This window comes from Vulpes vulpes, chromosome 4 (genome assembly GCF_048418805.1).
Source record: "Vulpes vulpes isolate BD-2025 chromosome 4, VulVul3, whole genome shotgun sequence".
NCBI classification, from domain to species: domain Eukaryota; kingdom Metazoa; phylum Chordata; class Mammalia; order Carnivora; family Canidae; genus Vulpes; species Vulpes vulpes.
Window position 1 is genome coordinate 25,977,044 of NC_132783.1, and position 23,700 is coordinate 26,000,743.

At 39.8% G+C, this 23,700-nt stretch overlaps 1 protein-coding gene across 1 annotated transcript in view; it reads right to left on the reverse strand.

The window, feature by feature from the left end:
- Window positions 1-23,221: 23,221 nt before the first annotated feature.
- The window catches only part of LOC140598736 (rho GTPase-activating protein 20-like), a 42,041-nt gene continuing 41,562 nt past the window's right edge, over window positions 23,222-23,700 (reverse strand). The window contains exon 15 of the mRNA XM_072757265.1: window positions 23,222-23,450. Within this exon, the coding sequence (XP_072613366.1) occupies window positions 23,222-23,450 (229 nt within the window). The remainder of the gene's footprint in view (window positions 23,451-23,700) is intronic.

Consider the following 23,700-nt stretch of genomic DNA (forward strand, 5'->3'; position numbering starts at 1 on the left):
TTTCTAGTGTAGACCAATTCTCCAGATAGTTTGACATCATACTATTCAGGCCAAGGTTGCAGAGTCTGTTCCTCCACAAAGATTAGTCAACTTTAAGTAGGGAAAGCTTCAGAAATGTCTAAGAACTCTATGCACACGTGGTCACCATCCTCCTAGGCTGTGCCTATAACACGGAAATAGAAAAGACCCTACTAAACCTTGCTAGAAACATCAATTGCAGGTGTGCACCTTCAAGAGGGCAACACTTATCATGCTATTCGAGTACCTAATGTATCATCATTCTTTCTCCTGTGTCTTGATGCCTATATTTACTGGTGTGTTTTACTGTAGCCCGGTGTAGTAGTGGTCAGGGACTTTTGCTATTTATCATATAGTTGGACAGTAATGGGGGACAAGGAAAGACCACTTGTGACAAGGAAGGACCACATATGACCTTGGTTCTAAGAGTGCCATCATTACTGCCTTCACGTAGTTTTGTTCAGAGCTGTTAGCAAGTGCCAAGCTAGATGGATTAAATTCTTTGTTCTAGTTCTCACTTCTTTTTCCATTACCATTTTAGCAATAGAATGGGATATCTGTGATGTAGCTGTATAATTTCCAAATTAATCTAGTTCTTGAGGCATTCTACTGAATTTTCAGAATACCAAAGTACTTTTGTCTCCTGCACCTACTCCAAAAGTTAGATTTATCAAAAGAGGCATGTAGCTAGAGCTGGTTACCATGTCATTATAACCTTGGATGGTGGGCTAGACATCACAAATATTAACAAAAGGATACCTAAGATCTGGTGAAAGGAGACACAAATGGCGAAATCCTTCCTCCATGACTTATAAAGTAAAAGGCACTAAGAAACAGGAGACAATGATGGCTAAGAATGATTTGGTCGCCTCACTGAGCCTTTTTGTATTCCTCATAAAGTAAACTTTTGCTTACTATTGTGAACTTCTAGATCTATTCTCAAATTTTTCATGTGATTTTTCTTTTGGAAACTGCCTTCATTAGGAGTGTGGTGAGGTAATCATCAGGAACAGGATGTTTTCTTTGGTAAATGTTATGTGTCAATGTATATTTTGAAATTTCTTATTATTATAGTAGTCACATTAGTACTAGTATTTTGCATGGAGTCACCTGGTGGGAGGTGTGTGGTGAAAACAGAAAGTATCTCTAATGAAAGGGGCTTTTTCCTTCTACAGTATCTTCCTTAAATTTTTATTTCATGAAGTGTTTTCCATCTGACCAGTTCTTAATCAGTTATGCCTATGTTGGTTCTTGGGCAATCATAATGAAAGACACCATCACAGCTTGAGTAACTAATATGTGGATAAAGCTAGAACTTTCCCCACCTTTAAAACACATGCTACCAGAAGATCAGATTCACTGTTCAAGTTCACTCTGTGCCTAGAATTTAGTTTCTCTTTTAGGATTCTGCATGATTTTATACTGGCTGATTGTCTGAAGATGCCTTCCATGAGTGGTCCTTTTTTTTTTTTTTTAATTAATTTTTATTGGTGTTCAATTTACCAACATACAGAAAAACACCCAGTGCTCATCCCGTCAAGTGTCCACCTCAGTGCCCGTCACCCATTCCCCTCCAACACCCGCCCTCCTCCCCCTCCACCACCCCTAGTTCGTTTCCCCGAGTTAGGAGTCTTTATGTTCTGTCTCCCTTCCTGATATTTCCCAACATTTCTTCTCCCTTCCTTTATATTCCCTTTCACTATTATTCATATTCCCCAAATGAATGAGAACATACACTGTTTGATTGATAAAGGAAAGCATATAATGTAGGAAAAAAAGAAGAGTATATGGCATTTCATATCTCAAGCCCAGAGCAAAAGCTTGCTTCCTTTTTGAAAGAGCTAGGCTATTGGATGGTATACAGTTTTAGAGCTGCAGAAGTAAAGTCAATTTAGATTCTTTAGTCAATGTGTCTCTATAGTTTCTACCCAAAATCCACGTTGCAGTCATACACTGAAACTTTTTAATCACTTATTTAAATCAGATTTTTTCATTGAATTTACTTTTAAATCAAGCTTCCGTGATTCAAGGTCTTGTGGAATCCTCACCGGTCTCCTACTTTATCAGTCTTTTTTCATTATTCCCTTCCATAGACGCACTTCCCCATATATGGAAATCTTTTCTATACTCATTTCCCATTAGTTGATTCATCTTTAAGTGATTGTATCCTCCAATCCTACTATCTCTATTTCCCTTCCTCTTTAAAAGAAAAGCTCAAATGCTCTCTTATTCTCTGATTACATTCCCTTCATGAGTCTTTCAACCGTCCTTTGCTCTATCTTCATGCCCTCTCCCTGCAGTGTAGAAAGATAATAAGGGCTGGAGTCAGATGGACCAAGGGTTCAGAAACCTACTCTGCTTCTGATCTATTGTGTGACCTGGGGCACATGCGAACTGTACTGAAAACTTTCTAATCCATTTATAATGTGTGGAGGATGACAGTTATAGCTACCCCCTAAAATTGCTGTGATGCAAGGACTGGGGTAGTAGCAAGCATGGAACTAACGTGGTTAATTTCTTCACACCTAGGATAACATTCCCAAATCTAGTGCAGGGTTGCAGAGGTCCTGGATACTCCGCAGTTTCCATACCGACAATTCAGTATACCGATTTCAGATAACACAGGCCAAACTCTGTGGCTGTCATTTAACATGCTCTTTTAGAATTAGCAGATTCATATATGCCTCAGGGTGAGTCTTTATGCTTAGGTAAGATGTTTTCAGTTGTTAGATTAAGTAGACTCCATTGAAGGAGACCTGAGACTACTGTGAGTTCAGGAAGACAACAGCAGAATGTGAAGATGATTCATGCACACAGAGTCCATTTTGACTGATCTGAACAGGCCTACATGGGTCTCTGTGGAAAGAAGTGGAATGGACAAAACGTCGTTCTGTGTATTGGCCTCATGACTCTGTAGGAGGTAAATCAAATGACACTAGCAAAGGTTCTCAGCCAAAGCCAGGTGCTGTCTAATGATTTCTCCATTTGTGGGTAGGTTTGCATGAGGACACTTGGCCTCGCCGAGGTCTCTCTCCTCAGGAAGGCAATAAAAGACCATACTGAGACCTACCAGTATTGGGAAGGGGAAGTTGTCCTTATGAAAGATATCCGTGAGGGAAACTCCAAAGAGCTGTCCTGGTTTTTCAGACAGTGCAGCTCTGCACTGGTTGTTCTGGCAAGTGCCAGCACAGTGGCAAAATGCCGAGTTCGTGAAAGCACTGCTTTCCTTGGTGTTCTGGTCTGAATCTAAGGAAGAAGGGAGATTAGTGTTTTTTTAATTCACTTAGACATATTTTCACCATTGCCATTATACAGCATGTTCATTGTATAGGCTAGAAGAGGGAAACTGAGTCATTTCTTGTGCAGAGCTCTCCACGTTCTGATATTGGCTAACAGCATCCTCATGGCATTGGTGAGTTCTTGCCAATAACATTCAGACTGATGGGTAAACCTGGGACTTGATCAGACTCAGGGTGATTATTTCCTTGGCCATCAGTTACTGCCATTACACTGATCTGGAGGCGCTGAAACTGTAGATGTTTGCTTTCTACTGGTGTGATCAGTGGGTTCAGGTATCAGACCTGATTTTATTTTTTTATTTTTTATTTTTTTCTGATTTTAAAAGCTATAAGTTTTTGGTATGCAAATCAAGCTGAGTTTGGTAATCCTGTGCTTTCACAGCCAGGCTCCCCTCAGCCTCAGATTCTCTCCTTGGCTTTCTGAGTGCTCAAGTTTCTACCATCCAAAGGAATTGCCTCTCAGGACACAATCTGCCTGACCCCTACTTCTCTGGTTCCTCTGCTCTGGGCCATCTTCAAGGACGACTTTCTGCAGTCAGGGTCCTTGGGAAGTAGTCATCACATGCTGGCTATGTGGTGGCTGTGTTCTCTTGTCATACCCCACCAACCCACCCATAGATGATGTTTTTGGTTAAATAGGTTTAACATTTACTGCAAAGAGCCTAAGCCACAATGAAGTGTGGAAACACACTTCCTCACACACACACTCAAACATACATGTATATATACACCTACACACAAGTACAAGGCTTGAAAGAAAACATAGAAAATGCAAAACAATAAGAGGTTAGGAATGCATTTATAGACCACCAGTTTCCAGAGATGATTTTCAACTACTCAACATTCCCTATTGAAGGAAGAACTTTCCAAAGAAAAGGAGATCAGCAGTGAAAAGCAGAGTTCAAATTTCTACTGCTCAGCAGTGAATGTTTCCCTTTGAAGATACCTTAACATTGCTTAAATAACCGATTGCTTTAAGAGTCAACAGATGAGCCAAGCTGTCGAAGGATAAAAAGATGAGGAACATTTCAACAAATAACCTTAAACACCGGGCAACTTGGCTTTTCTGGGATGTAGTACGTGCATCAGCACCTCCACTCATGTGGGGCCAGCACTGCACCAGAAGCATCCTGGTTCTGCCACTTAGCAAGCTCAGCATTTTAAAGCTTTGGTTTGCTCAACTTTAACGTAAATGATGCTGTCTACACCAAGTTAAACTAAATATATAAGATACTATTCGGCACAAGGCAATAAATGTTCCCAGGATCATTAAGGAATGGGGTCGCTTCAAAAGGGTCGAATAATGTGAAATATATGTGGAAGAAAACTGGGGCATTTGACTTCCAAAAGGAAAGTAAGAATTTCCTAGACCTATTTCACAAGGGAACCTTTCCTGGGAAAGGGAAAACAATGCATGGATCCTATATTCTATATGCACTGATAGCAATCTCCGTCTACACGCTGGCATGATTCAGAAATGTACAGTTCTGTAGTTCTAAATAGCTCACTTGATGCCTAGTTTGATTCTCTGTTCTGAGACTGGTAGTGATTTAGGTTTTCTTAATTGTCCCCATGAGTGTGTCTATGTTCCGGAGTCTTCTGGTGCAGGACAAGTTGTAAAATGGTGAAGTGCCACTTATCTAATTGCTCTGTGTCATTGATGTATATAAATAGGTGCTGAGGTGTCCAAACTGCTCTCTGGTCCTGGGAAAATGGCCTGTGCTCCTATTGCTGAGGCATGTCTTTCACACCCAGTGGCTTTTTATTTCTTCCATACTATTCTGGGACTGATGGAGATACATGTTCCATGTTGAGGTATTAGAAACTCTGCATGGACATAGAGGGCCCCATAGTTCTTAGACATGTCAGCTCACTATTCTGTGAGGATTTTCTGCTTCCATTTGGTTTCCATGCAGGAAATGGTGCAGATATCCCATGTACCTACCAAAGGTTTTAGGCTTTTTTCCCGTGAGATTGCCACCCAAATCTTCTACTCTATGCCATGAATCATTTCTGTTTCCTAGAAAGCTAACACTGTAAAACTCATAAGCAACATGAAGATCCCTTTTCCTCATATTCTCCTCTTGCTTCTATGCCGGGAGGAGGTGATTTAATTGTCTCTTAAGGCAGCTTAAGGTAGGAAGCAGGATGAGGGAAGGAATATCTCAGGTAAAAAAAAAAGTATTTCAAAGATTCTTACTACCCTACTTGGAATACCCTTTTGGAAATGCTGGTGTACAGAACTGAGGATGAAATCCCAGTGAAGGAAAGGATATGTGTTGTAGTGGTGCTGATGTGAATTTTATGATGTGTGGTCTCAAGAAATAATGCCTCCTTCTCTAGAAAACCACATCCTTTGGCGTGGTCCTTTGCACAGTCCTCTCCCACATTAACTCTTGAAAAGTCTCTCTTGCCTCTGGGAACTCTTCCTCCACCATATGAAAGGAGGAGAAGCTACCTTATGGAAGACATGGGGACCAATTGAGAGCCAGCGCCAATACACAGACACCTAGGTTAGCTCGATAGGAGCTGCAGGCTACCTGCAAGTGCACAGGTGACCTCAGCTGAAACCAGAACTGATCAAATGAACTTCCACTGAAGTGTTATGTGAATCATAAACAAAGAAATGGTTGTCTAACCTACTGAGTTATGGAATTATTTTTATTATCCATATAAAAGTATACAACACAACACAGTACACTACAATTCAAAAAGTAGGTCATAGGATATGGTAGGCATTGAAGATAGAGGAGATAAATTGTGGGAAGATTTCTCCAATATCAATATATGGGACCAAGGAAAAAACTTTAAATGGAAATAGCTGGGTCTTGGAAGGGGTTCATTTCTCATTCATTGGAAAAACAGATAAAGAGGAAGTGTCAAGGGTCATTATGGAGTCCAGTCTTCAGTGCCTTACTAAACTGTAGACATGTAGGTGGATGGACCACATGGGGACTTGGTAGCATTCTGCAGTTGTGCTCTTCTGGAAATCACTATCACTCTCACTGGCTTGGATTCAACAGTTTGATATTCTGTCACTGACGACATGAAAAACAAACACTTGTCTTGCACCAGCATATTATCAGACATGGTACTAGACTCATCTTAACTCCTGATGACACGGATTATCCAAAAGCTTCCCTAAACACAATGAGGTTTATGTCGTAAAACGAAGACATGTCAAAAGTATGGAGGGATTGATGATATGTGTCTCCAGGTTCTGAATCTAAACTCCATTTTACAAAAAATGGGGTGTTACCAGTGAGCTGTGATTTGCTAGGCGCCAATACTACTCGCACTAGTCTCAGGGGAACTTCTCCTAGTTCTATGAATTACGTTTTAGAAATGTGTTTTACACCCTTTATGTTATTCAATCTTGACAAGATTTCTAAGATTTAGACATTATTTTTATCCACATTTTAGGCATGAATAAAGTGATACAGAGCTAGAGTAATTGGCCAAAGGTCCTATAGCTGATAAATGGGGGCACTGGAGTTTGTACTATGGAGAGGTTGTGTGACATCAAGTCAAGTCCTTTTCTCTCAATGATGCTGGTTCTTTTCAACTTATTTTAAAGAGCACTGGAATCCTGTGGTGCCTCAAGAGCCACTGATCATAAAGAGGATGGAGCAGGAATAAAAGTCCCATGCTATGGTTTCAACCAGAGCACATTTATATATTATTAGTAGAAATAAATAATTATGCATTATATGCTTACCTACATATATAATACAATATAGATGTGGGATCCATTTAAAATTGTGTTTAAAAAAATCCCCAAACACTGTATCATACCATGCTATCTCCTAATACTGCCAAAAACGTCTTGAAGTTTCTAAGCTTTCGTGGGTCTCCAACAGTGTGAAACCTCCCTTGACCTGCTAGCCAGCCTTTAGAAGAAGGAGCAGCTGGGAATCATTACCCTGGGGATGCTCTGGGCTCCAGAACAGGGCTAAGTATCTGCCATCACCCCTGGCAACCTTGCTGTCTGTGTCTCCCTAAAGCCTATTAAATTATCCACAGTACCTGCAGCCTTCCAATTGTAATGACAACTCTTTGAATTATCTCCCATGAGAGAACTGATGTCTTCGCCAAATATCTTCAGGCAATTTTCATACAAAAATTGTATAAGAGAAGCCTGTAATGCAAAAAGAACACAATGGGGTGCTCTTTTTCATATGGAAGAGTTATAAGTCACATTTTGTTTATAAACCTTGGATCTAACCAAAACTGTGAAAGACTTCTATGAAAAATTCAGAGTTGATAAAAATATATAGAAACCCAATTTCTCTAATAAAATAACATAGAGTGATACTATCCATTGTACTTTGAATACAGATTTTAAAATACTACTAGTCAGTGGGCTAAAGTCCTAATTTGTGGCATAATTTAATAGCTAATATTGTGATACCAAAGGTTACACCTTAAAACTAGGATAGCTTTCAAAGTAATCTACCTTCTGAAAGTTTACTTATTTTGTAAATATTTGCTTCCAGAAAATATTGGGATGTAACTTAGTATAATATATGATTAAAATGTATAAAGCAGAGACAAATTCCTATGAAATCCATTTCTTAAATAGGGCAGAATATTTTTTGGAAAGTGCATATTCCTGTGGATTTTTTTTTCTATGTTTTCTTTTGTTTTGTTTTTGAGTAAAACCTCACAGGGCTGGGGAGAAAACATGTCTGTCTCTCTAACTGAATTCCCTTCTCATGTCTCGCTTTGCCTAAAGCTGGCTCGTGGCATGAGCTTGGGGAAAAGCTGTCATCTTATTAGGCATGTGTGGTTTATTTAGGATGTTCTGGAATATCTCTCTAGTTTCTGTCTGATGTAGCGGAGGCAAAACAGTAGCCAAGTATTTTTCTAAATGAGCCACAACTTGCAGAGCAAAGTCAATGTGTTTGGAGCCATGGGTGCTCATAGAGCCTGAGGCACCTAGGATGTGCCAGTAAGGACCACGGAAGCTGGGGGTTGTTATCATTGTGTCATGAAGAAACCATGGCTTTGCCCAAGGTTACAAGCTCCCGCCTCAAGGATAAGGCTGACATCTGACCTTGGCTTGTCAAATTCTGGAGCCCAGGTCTTTTCTACCATATTACATCATTCTTCTCTCTCTTTTGTTTAGTCAGTCTAGTATTGAATCTCCTGGATGGGAAAGAAGCAACTCAACTGCCCTGCGTTTCCCACTTTAACAACACCCCTTCCCAGATTCCACCAGAGAAGGATAACAAACTCTGCAATTCCAAGGAAGCCTATGAAGATGTGCACTTCTCAGAACTGATCCATCCAATTGACTACTACACATTTCAGGTTCAAAGCATGGATTCTAAACCTCAGGGGACACATATGAGAGCTCTCCCTACCTTTTTTATGAAGTTCTCTTCCAATTCCAAGCTGCCACAATTAGGTGGACAAAGAATGCTTGGGGCTATACACACTGATAAATCATAAGCTGATATCTGGTTGGGTGAGGATTCTTGCTCAATGTTGCGTAGCACTCCGAAAAGGTATCGCAAGACAACCACATTCACATTTGGCAGCTGAGCTAGAAGCCTAAAGTCAGAAAGATGTACTTTTGAATAAGGCAAGTCATTGCACTTAGCAGCTGGAAGTATAGAGATGGAGAGCACAGAACATCTTTCTAGATCTAGTACACAGCCTGCTGTAGCAGAGTTCCAGGCATGAACGTATACAAAAATGTTTTACCGAATTCAATTTCTGAGATAACCCACTCTGTTTAAATCATTGACAAACTGAAGGTTATACCACAGACTGTTGATGCTCTGGCATCTCTTTTAGGCCACTGACTTTTGTTTACCAGTTTCATATATACAGAAGTTGTATAATGGCTAAGGAGTCCACCACGTTAATAAGGTCTGGAGAAGAGCAATAATAGCCATAAGGCATGCCTGTATTCTGAAACTGGCCTCCATGTGTGTGAAGAATTGAAACTATTTGGCATTGAATATTGTTTTAGTGGTCAAAGAGGCCAGAAGGAAGCCAATATTTTCCTAATAGTATATTGGCTGTATTTCTGAGCCATGACCAGAGTACAGTACTTATTGCATCATTACCTCTGGGCTGCATTTATTTTCTCCTCCTCGGTCATTTCGTCAAGAACACCAAGCCATTTTTCGTAGAGTTCCGATGAAAGTAAACTTCCTTCAATATTTTCAAGAAAATCCTTATGTGGATAGAAAAATAAATCAATACATGCAAACAGACACACTCACACAGACGCAGACACACACACACACACACAAATATATAGGTATATATGATACAAAATATATATTGGAAATATCACAGAGAAAACACTTAGTTCAAAACTTCAGTTCAGTCCCTAATTTCTTCCTAGATACCCGAACTGTGACCCACACGGAGTTCACCTCATACTCTCCATTGACTTGCACGTGCAAAAGCAGGTTGTGGATTTTCTCCAACAAAAACGAAAGCATCAAAGCAGAGCCTACGCTTCAGTGGAAAGGAAGACAAAGCTCCCTTCTATCATATGGCACTTACTCTCTTGTGTGCTTTTTTGCAAACTACTACAAAAGCTACTCTCATAATTGCTTCATTCTTCCTTTCCTTAACTATACAAAAGTAGATGGTCTAATGGCAAACTCATGATGTTCCTGTGGATGTATTCATTTCTAGTGTAGACCAATTCTCCAGATAGTTTGACATCATACTATTCAGGCCAAGGTTGCAGAGTCTGTTCCTCCACAAAGATTAGTCAACTTTAAGTAGGGAAAGCTTCAGAAATGTCTAAGAACTCTATGCACACGTGGTCACCATCCTCCTAGGCTGTGCCTATAACACGGAAATAGAAAAGACCCTACTAAACCTTGCTAGAAACATCAATTGCAGGTGTGCACCTTCAAGAGGGCAACACTTATCATGCTATTCGAGTACCTAATGTATCATCATTCTTTCTCCTGTGTCTTGATGCCTATATTTACTGGTGTGTTTTACTGTAGCCCGGTGTAGTAGTGGTCAGGGACTTTTGCTATTTATCATATAGTTGGACAGTAATGGGGGACAAGGAAAGACCACTTGTGACAAGGAAGGACCACATATGACCTTGGTTCTAAGAGTGCCATCATTACTGCCTTCACGTAGTTTTGTTCAGAGCTGTTAGCAAGTGCCAAGCTAGATGGATTAAATTCTTTGTTCTAGTTCTCACTTCTTTTTCCATTACCATTTTAGCAATAGAATGGGATATCTGTGATGTAGCTGTATAATTTCCAAATTAATCTAGTTCTTGAGGCATTCTACTGAATTTTCAGAATACCAAAGTACTTTTGTCTCCTGCACCTACTCCAAAAGTTAGATTTATCAAAAGAGGCATGTAGCTAGAGCTGGTTACCGTGTCATTATAACCTTGGATGGTGGCCTAGACATCACAAATATTAACAAAAGGATACCTAAGATCTGGTGAAAGGAGACACAAATGGCGAAATCCTTCCTCCATGACTTATAAAGTAAAAGGCACTAAGAAACAGGAGACAATGATGGCTAAGAATGATTTGGTCGCCTCACTGAGCCTTTTTGTATTCCTCATAAAGTAAACTTTTGCTTACTATTGTGAACTTCTAGATCTATTCTCAAATTTTTCATGTGATTTTTCTTTTGGAAACTGCCTTCATTAGGAGTGTGGTGAGGTAATCATCAGGAACAGGATGTTTTCTTTGGTAAACGTTATGTGTCAATGTATATTTTGAAATTTCTTATTATTATAGTAGTCACATTAGTACTAGTATTTTGCATGGAGTCACCCGGTGGGAGGTGTGTGGTGAAAACAGAAAGTATCTCTAATGAAAGGGGCTTTTTCCTTCTACAGTATCTTCCTTAAATTTTTATTTCATGAAGTGTTTTCCATCTGACCAGTTCTTAATCAGTTATGCCTATGTTGGTTCTTGGGCAATCATAATGAAAGACACCATCACAGCTTGAGTAACTCATATGTGGATAAAGCTAGAACTTTCCCCACCTTTAAAACACATGCTACCAGAAGATCAGATTCACTGTTCAAGTTCACTCTGTGCCTAGAATTTAGTTTCTCTTTTAGGATTCTGCATGATTTTATACTGGCTGATTATCTGAAGATGCCTTCCATGAGTGGTCCTTTTTGATTGATAAAGGAAAGGATATAATGTAGGAAAAAAAGAAGAGTATATGGCATTTCATATCTCAACCCCAGAGCAAAAGCTTGCTTCCTTTTTGAAAGAGCTAGGCTATTGGATGGTATACAGTTTTAGAGCTGCAGAAGTAAAGTCAATTTAGATTCTTTAGTCAATGTGTCTCTATAGTTTCTACCCAAAATCCACGTTGCAGTCATACACTGAAACTTTTTAATCACTTATTTAAATCAGATTTTTTCATTGAATTTACTTTTAAATCAAGCTTCCGTGATTCAAGGTCTTGTGGAATCCTCACTGGTCTCCTACTTTATCAGTCTTTTTTCTTTATTCCCTTCCATAGACGCACTTCCCCATATCTGGAAATCTTTTCTATACTCATTTCCCATTAGTTGATTCATCTTTAAGTGATTGTATCCTCCAATCCTACTATCTCTATTTCCCTTCCTCTTTAAAAGAAAAGCTCAAATGCTCTCTTATTCTCTGATTACATTCCCTTCATGAGTCTTTCAACCGTCCTTTGCTCTATCTTCATGCCCTCTCCCTGCAGTGTAGAAAGATAATAAGGGCTGGAGTCAGATGGACCAAGGGTTCAGAAACCTACTCTGCTTCTGATCTATTGTGTGACCTGGGGCACATGCGAACTGTACTGAAAACTTTCTAATCCATTTATAATGTGTGGAGGATGACAGTTATAGCTACCCCCTAAAATTGCTGTGATGCAAGGACTGGGGTAGTAGCAAGCATGGAACTAACATGGTTAATTTCTTCACACCTAGGATAACATTCCCAAATCTAGTGCAGGGTTGCAGAGGTCCTGGATACTCCGCAGTTTCCATACCGACAATTCAGTATACCGATTTCAGATAACACAGGCCAAACTCTGTGGCTGTCATTTAACATGCTCTTTTAGAATTAGCAGATTCATATATGCCTCAGGGTGAGTCTTTATGCTTAGGTAAGATGTTTTCAGTTGTTAGATTAAATAGACTCCATTGAAGGAGACCTGAGACTAAGGTGAGTTCAGGAAGACAAGAGCAGAATGTGAAGATGATTCATGCACACAGAGTCCATTTTGACTGATCTGAACAGGCCTACATGGGTCTCTGTGGAAAGAAGTGGAATGGACAAAACGTCGTTCTGTGTATTGGCCTCATGACTCTGTAGGAGGTAAATCAAATGACACTAGCAAAGGTTCTCAGCCAAAGCCAGGTGCTGTCTAATGATTTCTCCATTTGTGGGTAGGTTTGCATGAGGACACTTGGCCTCTCCGAGGTCTCTCTCCTCAGGAAGGCAATAAAAGACCATACTGAGACCTACCAGTATTGGGAAGGGGAAGTTGTCCTTATGAAAGATATCCGTGAGGGAAACTCCAAAGAGCAGTCCTGGTTTTTCAGACAGTGCAGCTCTGCACTGGTTGTTCTGGCAAGTGCCAGCACAGTGGCAAAATGCCAAGTTCGTAAAAGCACGGCTTTCCTTGGTGTTCTGGTCTGAATCTAAGGAAGAAGGGAGATTAGTGTTTTTTTAATTCACTTAGACATATTTTCACCATTGCCATTATACAGCATGTTCATTGTATAGGCTAGAAGAGGGAAACTGAGTCATTTCTTGTGCAGAGCTCTCCACGTTCTGATATTGGCTAACAGCATCCTCATGGCATTGGTGAGTTCTTGCCAATAACATTCAGACTGATGGGTAAACCTGGGACTTGATCAGACTCAAGGTGATTATTTCCTTGGCCATCAGTTACTGCCATTACACTGATGTGGAGGCACTGAAACTGTAGATGTTTGCTTTCTACTGGTGTGATCAGTGGGTTCAGGTATCAGACCTGATTTTATTTTTTTATTTTTTATTTTTTTCTGATTTTAAAAGCTATAAGTTTTTGGTATGCAAATCAAGCTGAGTTTGGTAATCCTGTGCTTTCACAGCCAGGCTCCCCTCAGCCTCAGATTCTCTCCTTGGCTTTCTGAGTGCTCAAGTTTCTACCAACCAAAGGAATTGCCTCTCAGGACACAATCTGCCTGACCCCTACTTCTCTGGTTCCTCTGCTCTGGGCCATCTTCAAGGACGACTTTCTGCAGTCAGGGTCCTTGGGAAGTAGTCATCACATGCTGGCTATGTGGTGGCTGTGTTCTCTTGTCATACCCCACCAACCCACCCATAGATGATGTTTTTGGTTAAATAGGTTTAACATTTACTGCAAAGAGCCTAAGCCACAATGAAGTGTGGAAACACACTTCCTCACACACACACTCAAACATACATGTATATATACACCTACACACAAGTACAAGGCTTGAAAGAAAACATAGAAAATGCAAAACAATAAGAGGTTAGGAATGCATTTATAGACCACCAGTTTCCAGAGATGATTTTCAACTACTCAACATTCCCTATTGAAGGAAGAACTTTCCAAAGAAAAGGAGATCAGCAGTGAAAAGCAGAGTTCAAATTTCTACTGCTCAGCAGTGAATGTTTCCCTTTGAAGATACCTTAACATTGCTTAAATAACCGATTGCTTTAAGAGTCAACAGATGAGCCAAGCTGGGAATCATGGCACTGGGCATGCTCTGGGCTCCAGAACAGGGCTAAGTATCTGCCATGACCCCTGGCAACCTTGCTGCCTGTGTCTCCCTAAAGCCTATTAAATTATCCACAGTACCTGCAGCCTTCTCATTGTAATGACAATTCTTTGAATTCTCTCCCAAGAGAGAAGTGATGTCTTCGCCAAATATCTTCAGACAATTTTCAATCAAAAACTGTATGAGAGAAGCCTGTAATGCAAAAAGAACACAGTGGGGTGCTCTTTTTCATATGGAAGAGTTATAGGTCACATTTTGTTTATAAACCTTGGATCTAACCAAAACTGTGAAAGACTTCTATGAAAAATTCAGAGTTGATAAAAATATATAGAAACCCAAGTTCTCTAATAAGATAACTTAGAGTGATACTTTCCATTGTACTTTGGGTACAGATTTTAAAATACTAGTAGTCAGTGGACTAAACTCCTACTTTGTGGCCTAGTTTAATACCTAACATTGTGATACCAATGGTTTCATCGTTAAAACTAGGACAGCTTTCAAAGTAACCTGCCTTCTTAAACTTTACTTATTGTGTAAAATTTTGCTTCTAGAAAATATTGGGTTGTAACTTAGGATAATATCTCATTAAAATGTGTAAAACATACATGAAATCCTATGAAATCCATTTCTAAAATAGGGAAGAATGTTTTTTGGAAAGTGGATATTCCTGTGGATTTTTCTTTTTTGATGTTTTCTTTTGCTTGGTTTTTGAGTAAAAATCACAGGTCTGGAGAGAAAACATGTCTGTCTGTCTAACCACAGTCCCTACTCATGTCTTGCTTTGCCGAATGCTAGCTCTCAGCATGAGCTTGGGGAAAAGCTGTCATCTTATTAGGTATGTGTGGCTTCATTAGGATGTTTTGTAATATCTCACTAGTTTCTGTCGGATGTAGCAGAGGCAAAACTGTAGCCAAGTATTTTTCTAAAAGAGCCACAACTTGCAGAGCAAGGCCAATGTGTTTGGAGCCATGGGCACTCATAGTGCCCAAGTCACCTAGGATGTGCCAGTAAGAACCACAGGAGCTGGGGTTTGTTACCATGGTGTCATGAGGAAGCCATGGCTTTGCCCAAAGTTCCAATCTCTCTCCTCAAGGATCAGGCTGAGAGTTGAACCTTGGCTTGTCAAACTCCGGAGCCCAGGTCTTTTCTATCATATTATGCCACTCTTCTCTCTCTTTTGTTTAGTCAGTCTAGTATTGAATCTCTTGGATGGGAAAGAAGCAACTCAACTGCTCTGCATTTCGCAATTTAACAACACCCCTTCCCATATTCCACCAGAGTAGGATAAAGAAGTCTGCCATTCCAAGGAAGGCAATGAAGATGTGCACTTTTCAGAACTGTTCCTTCGAATTTACTACTACATATTTCAGACTCAAAGCATGGATTCTAAACCACAGGGGACACATATGAGAGATCTCTCTACCTTCTTAATCAAGTTGTCTTCCAATTCCAAGCTGCAGGAAACGGGTGGACAAAGCAGACTTGGAGCTATACACATTGATAAATCATAAGCTGTCATCTGATTGGATGAGGATTGTTGCTCAATGTTGTAGAGCACGCCGAAAAGGTATCGCAAGAGGACAACATTCGCTTTTGGCAGCTGTGTTAGAAGCCTAAATCAGAAAGATGCACTTTTGAATAAGGCAAGTCATTGCACTTAGCAGCTTGAAGTATAGAGACGGAGAGCAGAGAACATCTCTCTAGATCCAGTATACAACCTGCTGTAGCAGAGTTCCAGGCATTAACGTATAGAAATATGTTTTACCGAATTCAATTTCTGAGCTAACTCTCTCTGGTTAAATGTTTGACAAACTGAAGGTTATACCACAGGCTGTTGATGCTCTGGCATCTCTCTTAGGCCACTGACTTTTGTCTACCAGTTTCATATATAAGAGAAGTTGTACAATGGCTAAGGAGTCTACTTAATAAGGTCAGGAGAAGTACAATAATAGCCATAAGGCATGCCTGTATTCTGAAACTGGCCTCCATGGGTGAGAAGAATTGAAACCATTTGGCATTGTATGTTCTCATTGATTTGGGGAATATAAATAATAGTGAAAGGGAATATAAGGGAAGGTAGAAGAAATGTGTGGGAAATATCAGAAAGGGAGATAGAACATAAAGACTCTTAACTCTGGGAAATGAACTAGGGGTGATGGAAGGGGAGGAGGGTGGGGGGTAGGGGTGAATGGGTGACGGGCACTGAGGGGGGCACTTGATGGGATGAGCACTGGGTGTTATTCTGTATGTTGGCAAATTGAACACAAATAAATAACAATTAAATATATTATTAAAAAAAGAAACCATTTGGCATTGAATGTTATTTTAGTGGTCAAAGTGGCAAGAAGGAAGCCAATATTTTCCTAATAGTATATTGGCTGTATTTCTGAGCCATGACCAGAGTAGAGTAATTATTGCATCATTACCTCCGGGCTGCATTTATTTTTTCCTTCTCAGTGACTTCGTCAAGAACACAAAGCCATTTTTCGTAGAGGTCCGATGAAAGTAAACTTCCTTCGATATTTTCAAGAAAATCCTTATGTGGATAAAAAAACACACACACACACACAAATATACACAGAAACACACACACACACACATATGTATATTTAATACAAAATATATATTGGAAATATCACAGAGAAAACACTTAGGTGAAAACTTCAGTTGATTCCTACTTCCTTCATAGATACCCAAACTGTGACCCACATGGGGCTCAGCTCTGACTCTCCATTGACTTGCACGTGCAAAAGCAGGTGTGTGGCTTTTCTCTGACAAAAATGAAAGCATCAAAGCAGAGCATAGCCTTCAGTGGAAAGGAAGACAAAGCTCCCTTCTATCATAGGGCACTTGCTCTTTTGTGTGCTTTTCTGCAAACTACTACAAAAGCTACTCTCATAATTGCATCATTCTTCCTTTCCTGAACTATACAAAAGTAGAGAATCTAATGGCAAACTCATGATGTATTCATTTCTAGTGTAGGATGTATCCATTTCTAGTGTAGGTCAATTCTCCAGATAGTTTGACATGATACTATTCAGGCCAAGGTTGCAGATTCTGTTCCTCCACAAAGATTAGTCAACTTTAGGTAGGGAAAGCTTCAGAAATGTCTAAGAACTCTATGCACACGTGGTCACCATCTTCCTAGCCTGTGCCTATAACACGGGAATAGAAAAGACCCTACTAAGTCTTGCTAGAAACATCAATTCCATGTGTGCACCTTCAAGAGGGCAACACTTACCATGGTATTCAAGTACCTAATGGATTATCATTCTTTTCCTTGTGTCTTGAAGCCTATATATATATTTGCTGTGTGTTTTACTCTAGCCCAGTGTAGTAGTGGTCAGAGACTATTGGTATCTTTTGTGTAGTTAAACAGTAATGGGGGATAAGGAAAGACCAAATGTGGCAAGGAAGGACCACATATGACCTTGATTCTAAGAGTGTCATCATTACTGCCTTCACATAGTTTTGTTCAGAGCTGTTAGCAAGTGCCAAGCTAGATGGATTAAATTCTTTGTTCTAGTTCTCACTTCTTTCTCCATTCCCATTTTAGCAATAGAATGGGATATCTGTGATGTAGCTGTATAATTTCCAAATTAATCTAGTTCTTGAGTCCTTCTACTGAATTTTCAGAATACAAAAGTACTTTTGTCTCTTGCACCTACTCCAAAAGTTAGATTTATCAAAACAGGCATGTATCTAGAGCTGGTTACCATGTCGTTATAACCTTGGATGGTGGGATAGACATCTCAGACATTAACTAAAGGATGCCTAGGATGTGGTGAAAGGAGACACAAATGGCGAAATCCTTCCTCCATGACTTATAAAGTAAAAGGCACTAAGAAACAGGAGACAATGCGACAATGATAGTTAAGAATGATTGGTTGCCTCACTGAGCCTTTTTTAGATTCCTCATAAAATAAACATTTGCTTACTATTGTGAACTTCCATACCTATCTTCAAATGTTTAATATGATTTTTCTTTTGGAAACTGCCTTCATTAGGAGTGTGGTGAAGAAGTCATCAAAAGCAGGATGTTTGCTTTGGTAAACATTATGTATGTATCAGTGTATATTTTGAAATTTCTTATTATTACTAGTAATCATATTAGTATTAGTATTTTGCATGGAGTCTTCAGGGGCGTGGTGTGTGGTGAAAACAGAAAGTATTTCTAATGTATTGGGCTTTTAACTCCTACAGTAGATTCCTTAAATTTTGAATTCATGAAGTGTTTTCCGAATTGAGAAGTTCTCAATCAGTTCTGCCCATGTCGCTCCTTGGGCAATCATAATGAAAGACACCAATCACAGCTTGACTTACTCATGTGCGGATAAAGTTAGAACTTTCCCCACCTTTAAAACAAATGCTACCACATGAACAGATTTGCTGTAATGCCTCACTCTGTCTCCAGAATTTAGTTTCTTCCTTAGGATTCTGCATGCCTTTATACTACCTGGTTTTCTGAATATGCCTTCCGTGAGTGGTCCTTTCTCATTGATAAAGGACAGCATATCCTGAGAGAAAAAAAGAAGAGTATATGGCATTTCATATCCCAAGCCCAGAGTAAAAGCTTGCTACCTTTTTGAAAGAGCTAGGCGATGTGATGGTATACGGTGTTAGAGCTGGAAGGACTAAAGTCAATTTAGATTCTTTAATCAATGTCTCCCTATAGTTTCTACCCAAAATCCACCTGACAGTCATACGCTGAAACATTGTAATCACTTATTTTAATCAGATTTTTTTCTCATTGAATTTACCCTTTTAAATCGAACTCCCGTGTTTCAAGGCCTTGTGGAATCCTCGCCTGATTCCTTGTGGAATCAGTCTTGATTCCTTATTCCCTTACATAGATGCACTTCCCCAAGTATGGAAATCCTTTTGCCATACTCATTTCCCATTTGTTGATTCTTCTTTAAGTGATTGTATCCTCCATTGCAACTATCTCTATTTCCCTTCTTCCTTAAAAAAAAAAAAAGCTCAAATGCTCTCTTCTTATTAACTGATTACATTTCCTTCATGAGTCTTTCACTGTCCTTTGCTCTATCTTCATGTCCTCTCCCTGCAGTGTAGAAAGATAATAAGGGCTAGAGTCTGATAGACCAAGGGATTGGAAACGTATTATGCTTCTGATCATTTGTGTGACCTGGGGCAAATGTGAACTGTACTGAAAGCTTTCAAATTCATTTGTAAAGTGTGGAGGATGATAGTTCTAGCTACCCCCTAAAATGGATGTGATGCAAGGACTGGGGTAGTAGCAAGCATGGAACTAACGTGGTCAATTTCTTCACACCTAGGATAACATTCCCAAATCTAGTGCAGGGTTGCAGAGGTCCTGGGTACTCAGGAAATTTCCACACTGACAATTCAGTACACCGATTTGAGATAACAAGGGCAAACTCTGTGGCTGTCATTTAACATCCTCTTTTAGAATTAGCAGATTCTTATATGCCTCAGGATGAGTCTTTATGCTTAGGTAAGATGTTTTCAGTTGTTAGATTAAGTAGACTCCGTTGAAGGAGACCTGAGACTACTGTGAGTTCAGGAAGACAACAGCAGAATGTGAAGATGATTCATGCACACAGAGTCCATTTTGACTGATCTGAACAGGCCTACATGGGTCTCAGTGGAAACAAGTGGAAGGGACAAAACGTTGTTCTGCTGTATTGGCCAAATGACTCTGCAGTAGGTAAATCAAATGACACTAGCAAAGCTTCTCAGCCAAAGCGAAGGACTGTCTAATGATTTATCCATTTGAGGGTTGGTTTGCATGAGAACACTTGGCCCCTCCGAGGTCCTTCTCCTCAGGAAGGTAAAAAAAAAAAAAAAAAAAAGACCAAACTGAGACCTACCAGTATGGGTAAGGGCAAGATGTCCTTATCAAAGATATCCGTAAGGGAAACTCCAAAGAGCTGTCCTGGTTTTTCAGACAGCACAGCTGTGCACTGGTTGTTCTGGGATGGGCCAATGTGCTGGCAAGGGGCCGACTCTCTGAAAGCAGTGCTTTTCATCGTCTTCTGGTCTGAATCTAAGGAAGAATGGAGATTAGTGTGTTTTAATTCACTTAGCCTTATTTTCACCATTGCCATTATACAGCATGTTCATTGTAGGGGCTAGAAGAGGGAAACTGAGTCATTTATTGTGTAAAACTCTCCATGTTCTAATGTGGCTAAGAGGGTCCTCATGGCATTGATGAGTTCTTGCTCCTATCGTTCAGACTGATGGTTCAACCTTGGGACTTGATCAGATTGAAGGTCAGAATTTCCTGCCATCAGTTACTGTCTTTGCAATGCAACAGGAGACACTGAACATGTAGACGTTTGTTTTCTACTGGAGTGATCAGTGGGTTCAGCTGTCAGATATGATTTTAAAAGCCAGAAGGATTTGTATGCAAATCAGGCTGAGATTAGTAATCCTCTGGTTTCAAATCCAGTCTGAGACCAGAACTGCTCAGATGAGTCTCCACTGAAGTGTTATGTGAATCGTAACCAAAGAAATGGTTGTCTAACCTACTGAGCAATGGAATGATTTTTATTATCCATATAAAAGTATACAACACAACACAGTACAATACAATTCAAAAAGTAGGTCATAGGATATGGTAGGCAGTGAAAAGGGGAGATAATTTGTGGAAGATTCCTCAATATGAATATATGGGACCAAGGAAAAAACTTTAAATGGAAATAGCTGGGTCTTGGAAGGGGTTCATTCCTCATTCATTGGAAAAACAGAAAAAGAAGTGTCAAGGGTCATTATGGAGATTCCAGTCTTCAGTGCCTTACTAAACTGTAGACATGTAGGTGGATGGACCACATGGGGACTTGGTAGCATTCTGCAGTTGTGCTCTTCTGGAAATCACTATCACTCTCACTGGCTTGGATTCAACAGTTTGATTTTCTGTCACTGACGACATGAAAAACAAACACTTGTCTTGCACCAGCATATTCTCAGACATGGTACTAGACTCATCTTAATTCCTGATGACACGGATTATCCAAAAGCTTCCCTCAACACAATGAGGTATATGTCGTAAAACGAAGACATGTCAAAAGTATGGAGGGATTGATGATATGTGTCTCCAGGTTCTGAATCTAAACTCCAATTTACAAAAAATGGGGTGTTGCCAGGGAGCTGTGATTTGCTAGGCTCCAATAATACTTGCACTAGGCTCAGAGGAACTTCTCCTAGTTCTATTAATTGTGTTTTAGAAACGTTTTTACATCCTTTATGTTATTGAATCTTGACAACACTTCTAAGATTTAGGCATTATTTTTATACACATTTTAGGCATGAATAAAGTGATACCGAGCTAGAGTAATTGGTCAAAGGTCATGTAGATGATAAATGGGGGCACTGGAGTTTGTACTCTGGAGAGGTTGTTTGACATCAAGTCCAGTCCTTTTCTCTCAATGATGCTGGTTATTTTCAACTCATTTTAAAGAGCACTGGAATCCTGTGGTGCCTCAAGAGCCATTGATCAAAAAGAGAATGGAGCAGGAATTAAAGCCCCGTGCTATGGTTTCAACCAGAGCACATTTATATATTATAAGTAGAAATAAATAATTATGCATTATATGCTTACCCACATATAAAATATAATATAGATGCGGGATCCATTTAAAATTGTGTTTAAAAATATCCCCAAACACTGTATCATACCATGCTATCTCCTAATACTGCCAAAACGTCTTGAAGTTTCTATGCTTTCGTGGGTCTCCAACAGTGTGAAACCTCCCTTGACCTGCTAGCCAGCCTTCAGAAGAAGGAGCAGCTGGGAATCATTGCCCTGGGCATGCTCTGGGCTCCAGAACAGGGCTAAGTATCTGCCATGACCCCTGGCAACCTTGCTGCCTGTGTCTCCCTAAAGCCTATTAAATTATCCACAGTACCTGCAGCCTTCCCATTGTTATGACAACTCTTTGAATTCTCTCCCAAGAGAGAAGTGATGTCTTCGCCAAATATCTTCAGGCAATTTTCGATCAAAAACTGTATGAGAGAAGCCTGTAATGCAAAAAGAACACAGTGGGGTGCTCTTTTTCATATGGAAGAGTTATAGGTCACATTTTGTTTATAAACCTTGGATCTAACCAAAACTGTGAAAGACTTCTATGAAAAATTCAGAGTTGATAAAAATATATAGAAACCCAAGTTCTCTAATAAATAACATAGAGTGATGCTTTCCATTGTACTTTGAGTACAGATTTTAAAATACTACTAGACAGAGGGCTAAACTCCTACTTTGTGGCCTAATTTAATACCTAACATTGTGATACCAAAGGTTACATCTTTAAAACTAGGATAGTTTTCAAAGTAACCCACTTTCTAAAAGTTTACTTATTTTCTAAAATTTTGCTTCCAGAAAATATTGGGTTGTAACTTAGGAAAATAACTGATTTAGATGTATAAAGCAGTGACAAAATCCTATGATATCCATTTCTTAAATATGGACAAATATTTTTTGGAAAGTGGATATTCCTGTGGATTTTTTTTGAAGTTTTCTTTTGTTTTGTTTTTGAGTAAAAACTCACAGGGCTGGGGAGAAAACATGTTTGTCTAGCCGCAGTCCCTTCTCATGTCTTACTTTGAATAATGCTGGCTCTTGGCATGAGCTTGGGGAAGCTGTCATCTTATTAGGTATGTGTGGCTTCATCAGGATGTTTTGGAATATCTCACTAGTTTCTGTCTGATGTAGCGGAGGCAAAAGAGTAGTCAAGTGTTTTTCTAAATGAGCCACAACTTGCAGAGCAAAGCTATGTGTTTGGAGCCATGGGTGCTCTTAGTGCCCAAGCCACCTAGGATGTGCCAGTAACGACCACAGGAACTGGGGGTTGTTACCATTGTGTCATGAGGAAACCATGTCTTTGCACAAGGTTACAAGCTCTCCCTCAAGGATCAGGCTGAGATTTGAACCTTGGCTTGTCAAACTCTGGAGCCCAGGTCTTTTCTACCATATTACATCACTCCTCTCTCTTTTGTTTAGTCAGTCTAGTATTGAATCTCCTGGATGGGAAATAAGTGACTCAACTGCTCTGCGTTTCCCACGTTAAGACCCCTTCCCATATTCCACCAGAGAAGCATAACAAACCTGCCATTCCAAGAAAGCCTAGGAAGATGTGCACTTTTCAGAACTGATCCATCCAATTTACTACTACACATTTCAGATTCAAAGCCTGGATTATAAACCCGAGGGGACACATATGAGAGCTCTCCCTACCTTTTTTTTGAAGTTCTCTTCCAATTCCAACCTGCAGGAATTAGGTGGACAAAGAAGGCTTGGGGCTATACACACTGATAATTCATAAGCTGTCATCTGATTGGATGAGGATTGTTGCTCAATGTTGTAGAGCACTCCGAAAAGGTATCGCAAGAGAACAACGTTCACTTTTGGCAGCTGGGCTAGAAGCCTGAAGTCAGAAAGATGCACTTTTAAATAAGGCAAGTCACTGCACTTAGCAGCTGGAAGTATAGAGATGGAGAGCAGAGAACATCTTTCTAGATCTAGTATACAGCCTGCTGTAGCAGAGTTCCAGGCATGAACGTATACAAAAATGTTTTACCGAATTCAATTTCTGAGCTAACCCACTCCGTTTAAATGTTTGACAAACTTTAGGTTATGCCACTGGCTGTTGATGCACTGGCATCTCTTTGGCCACT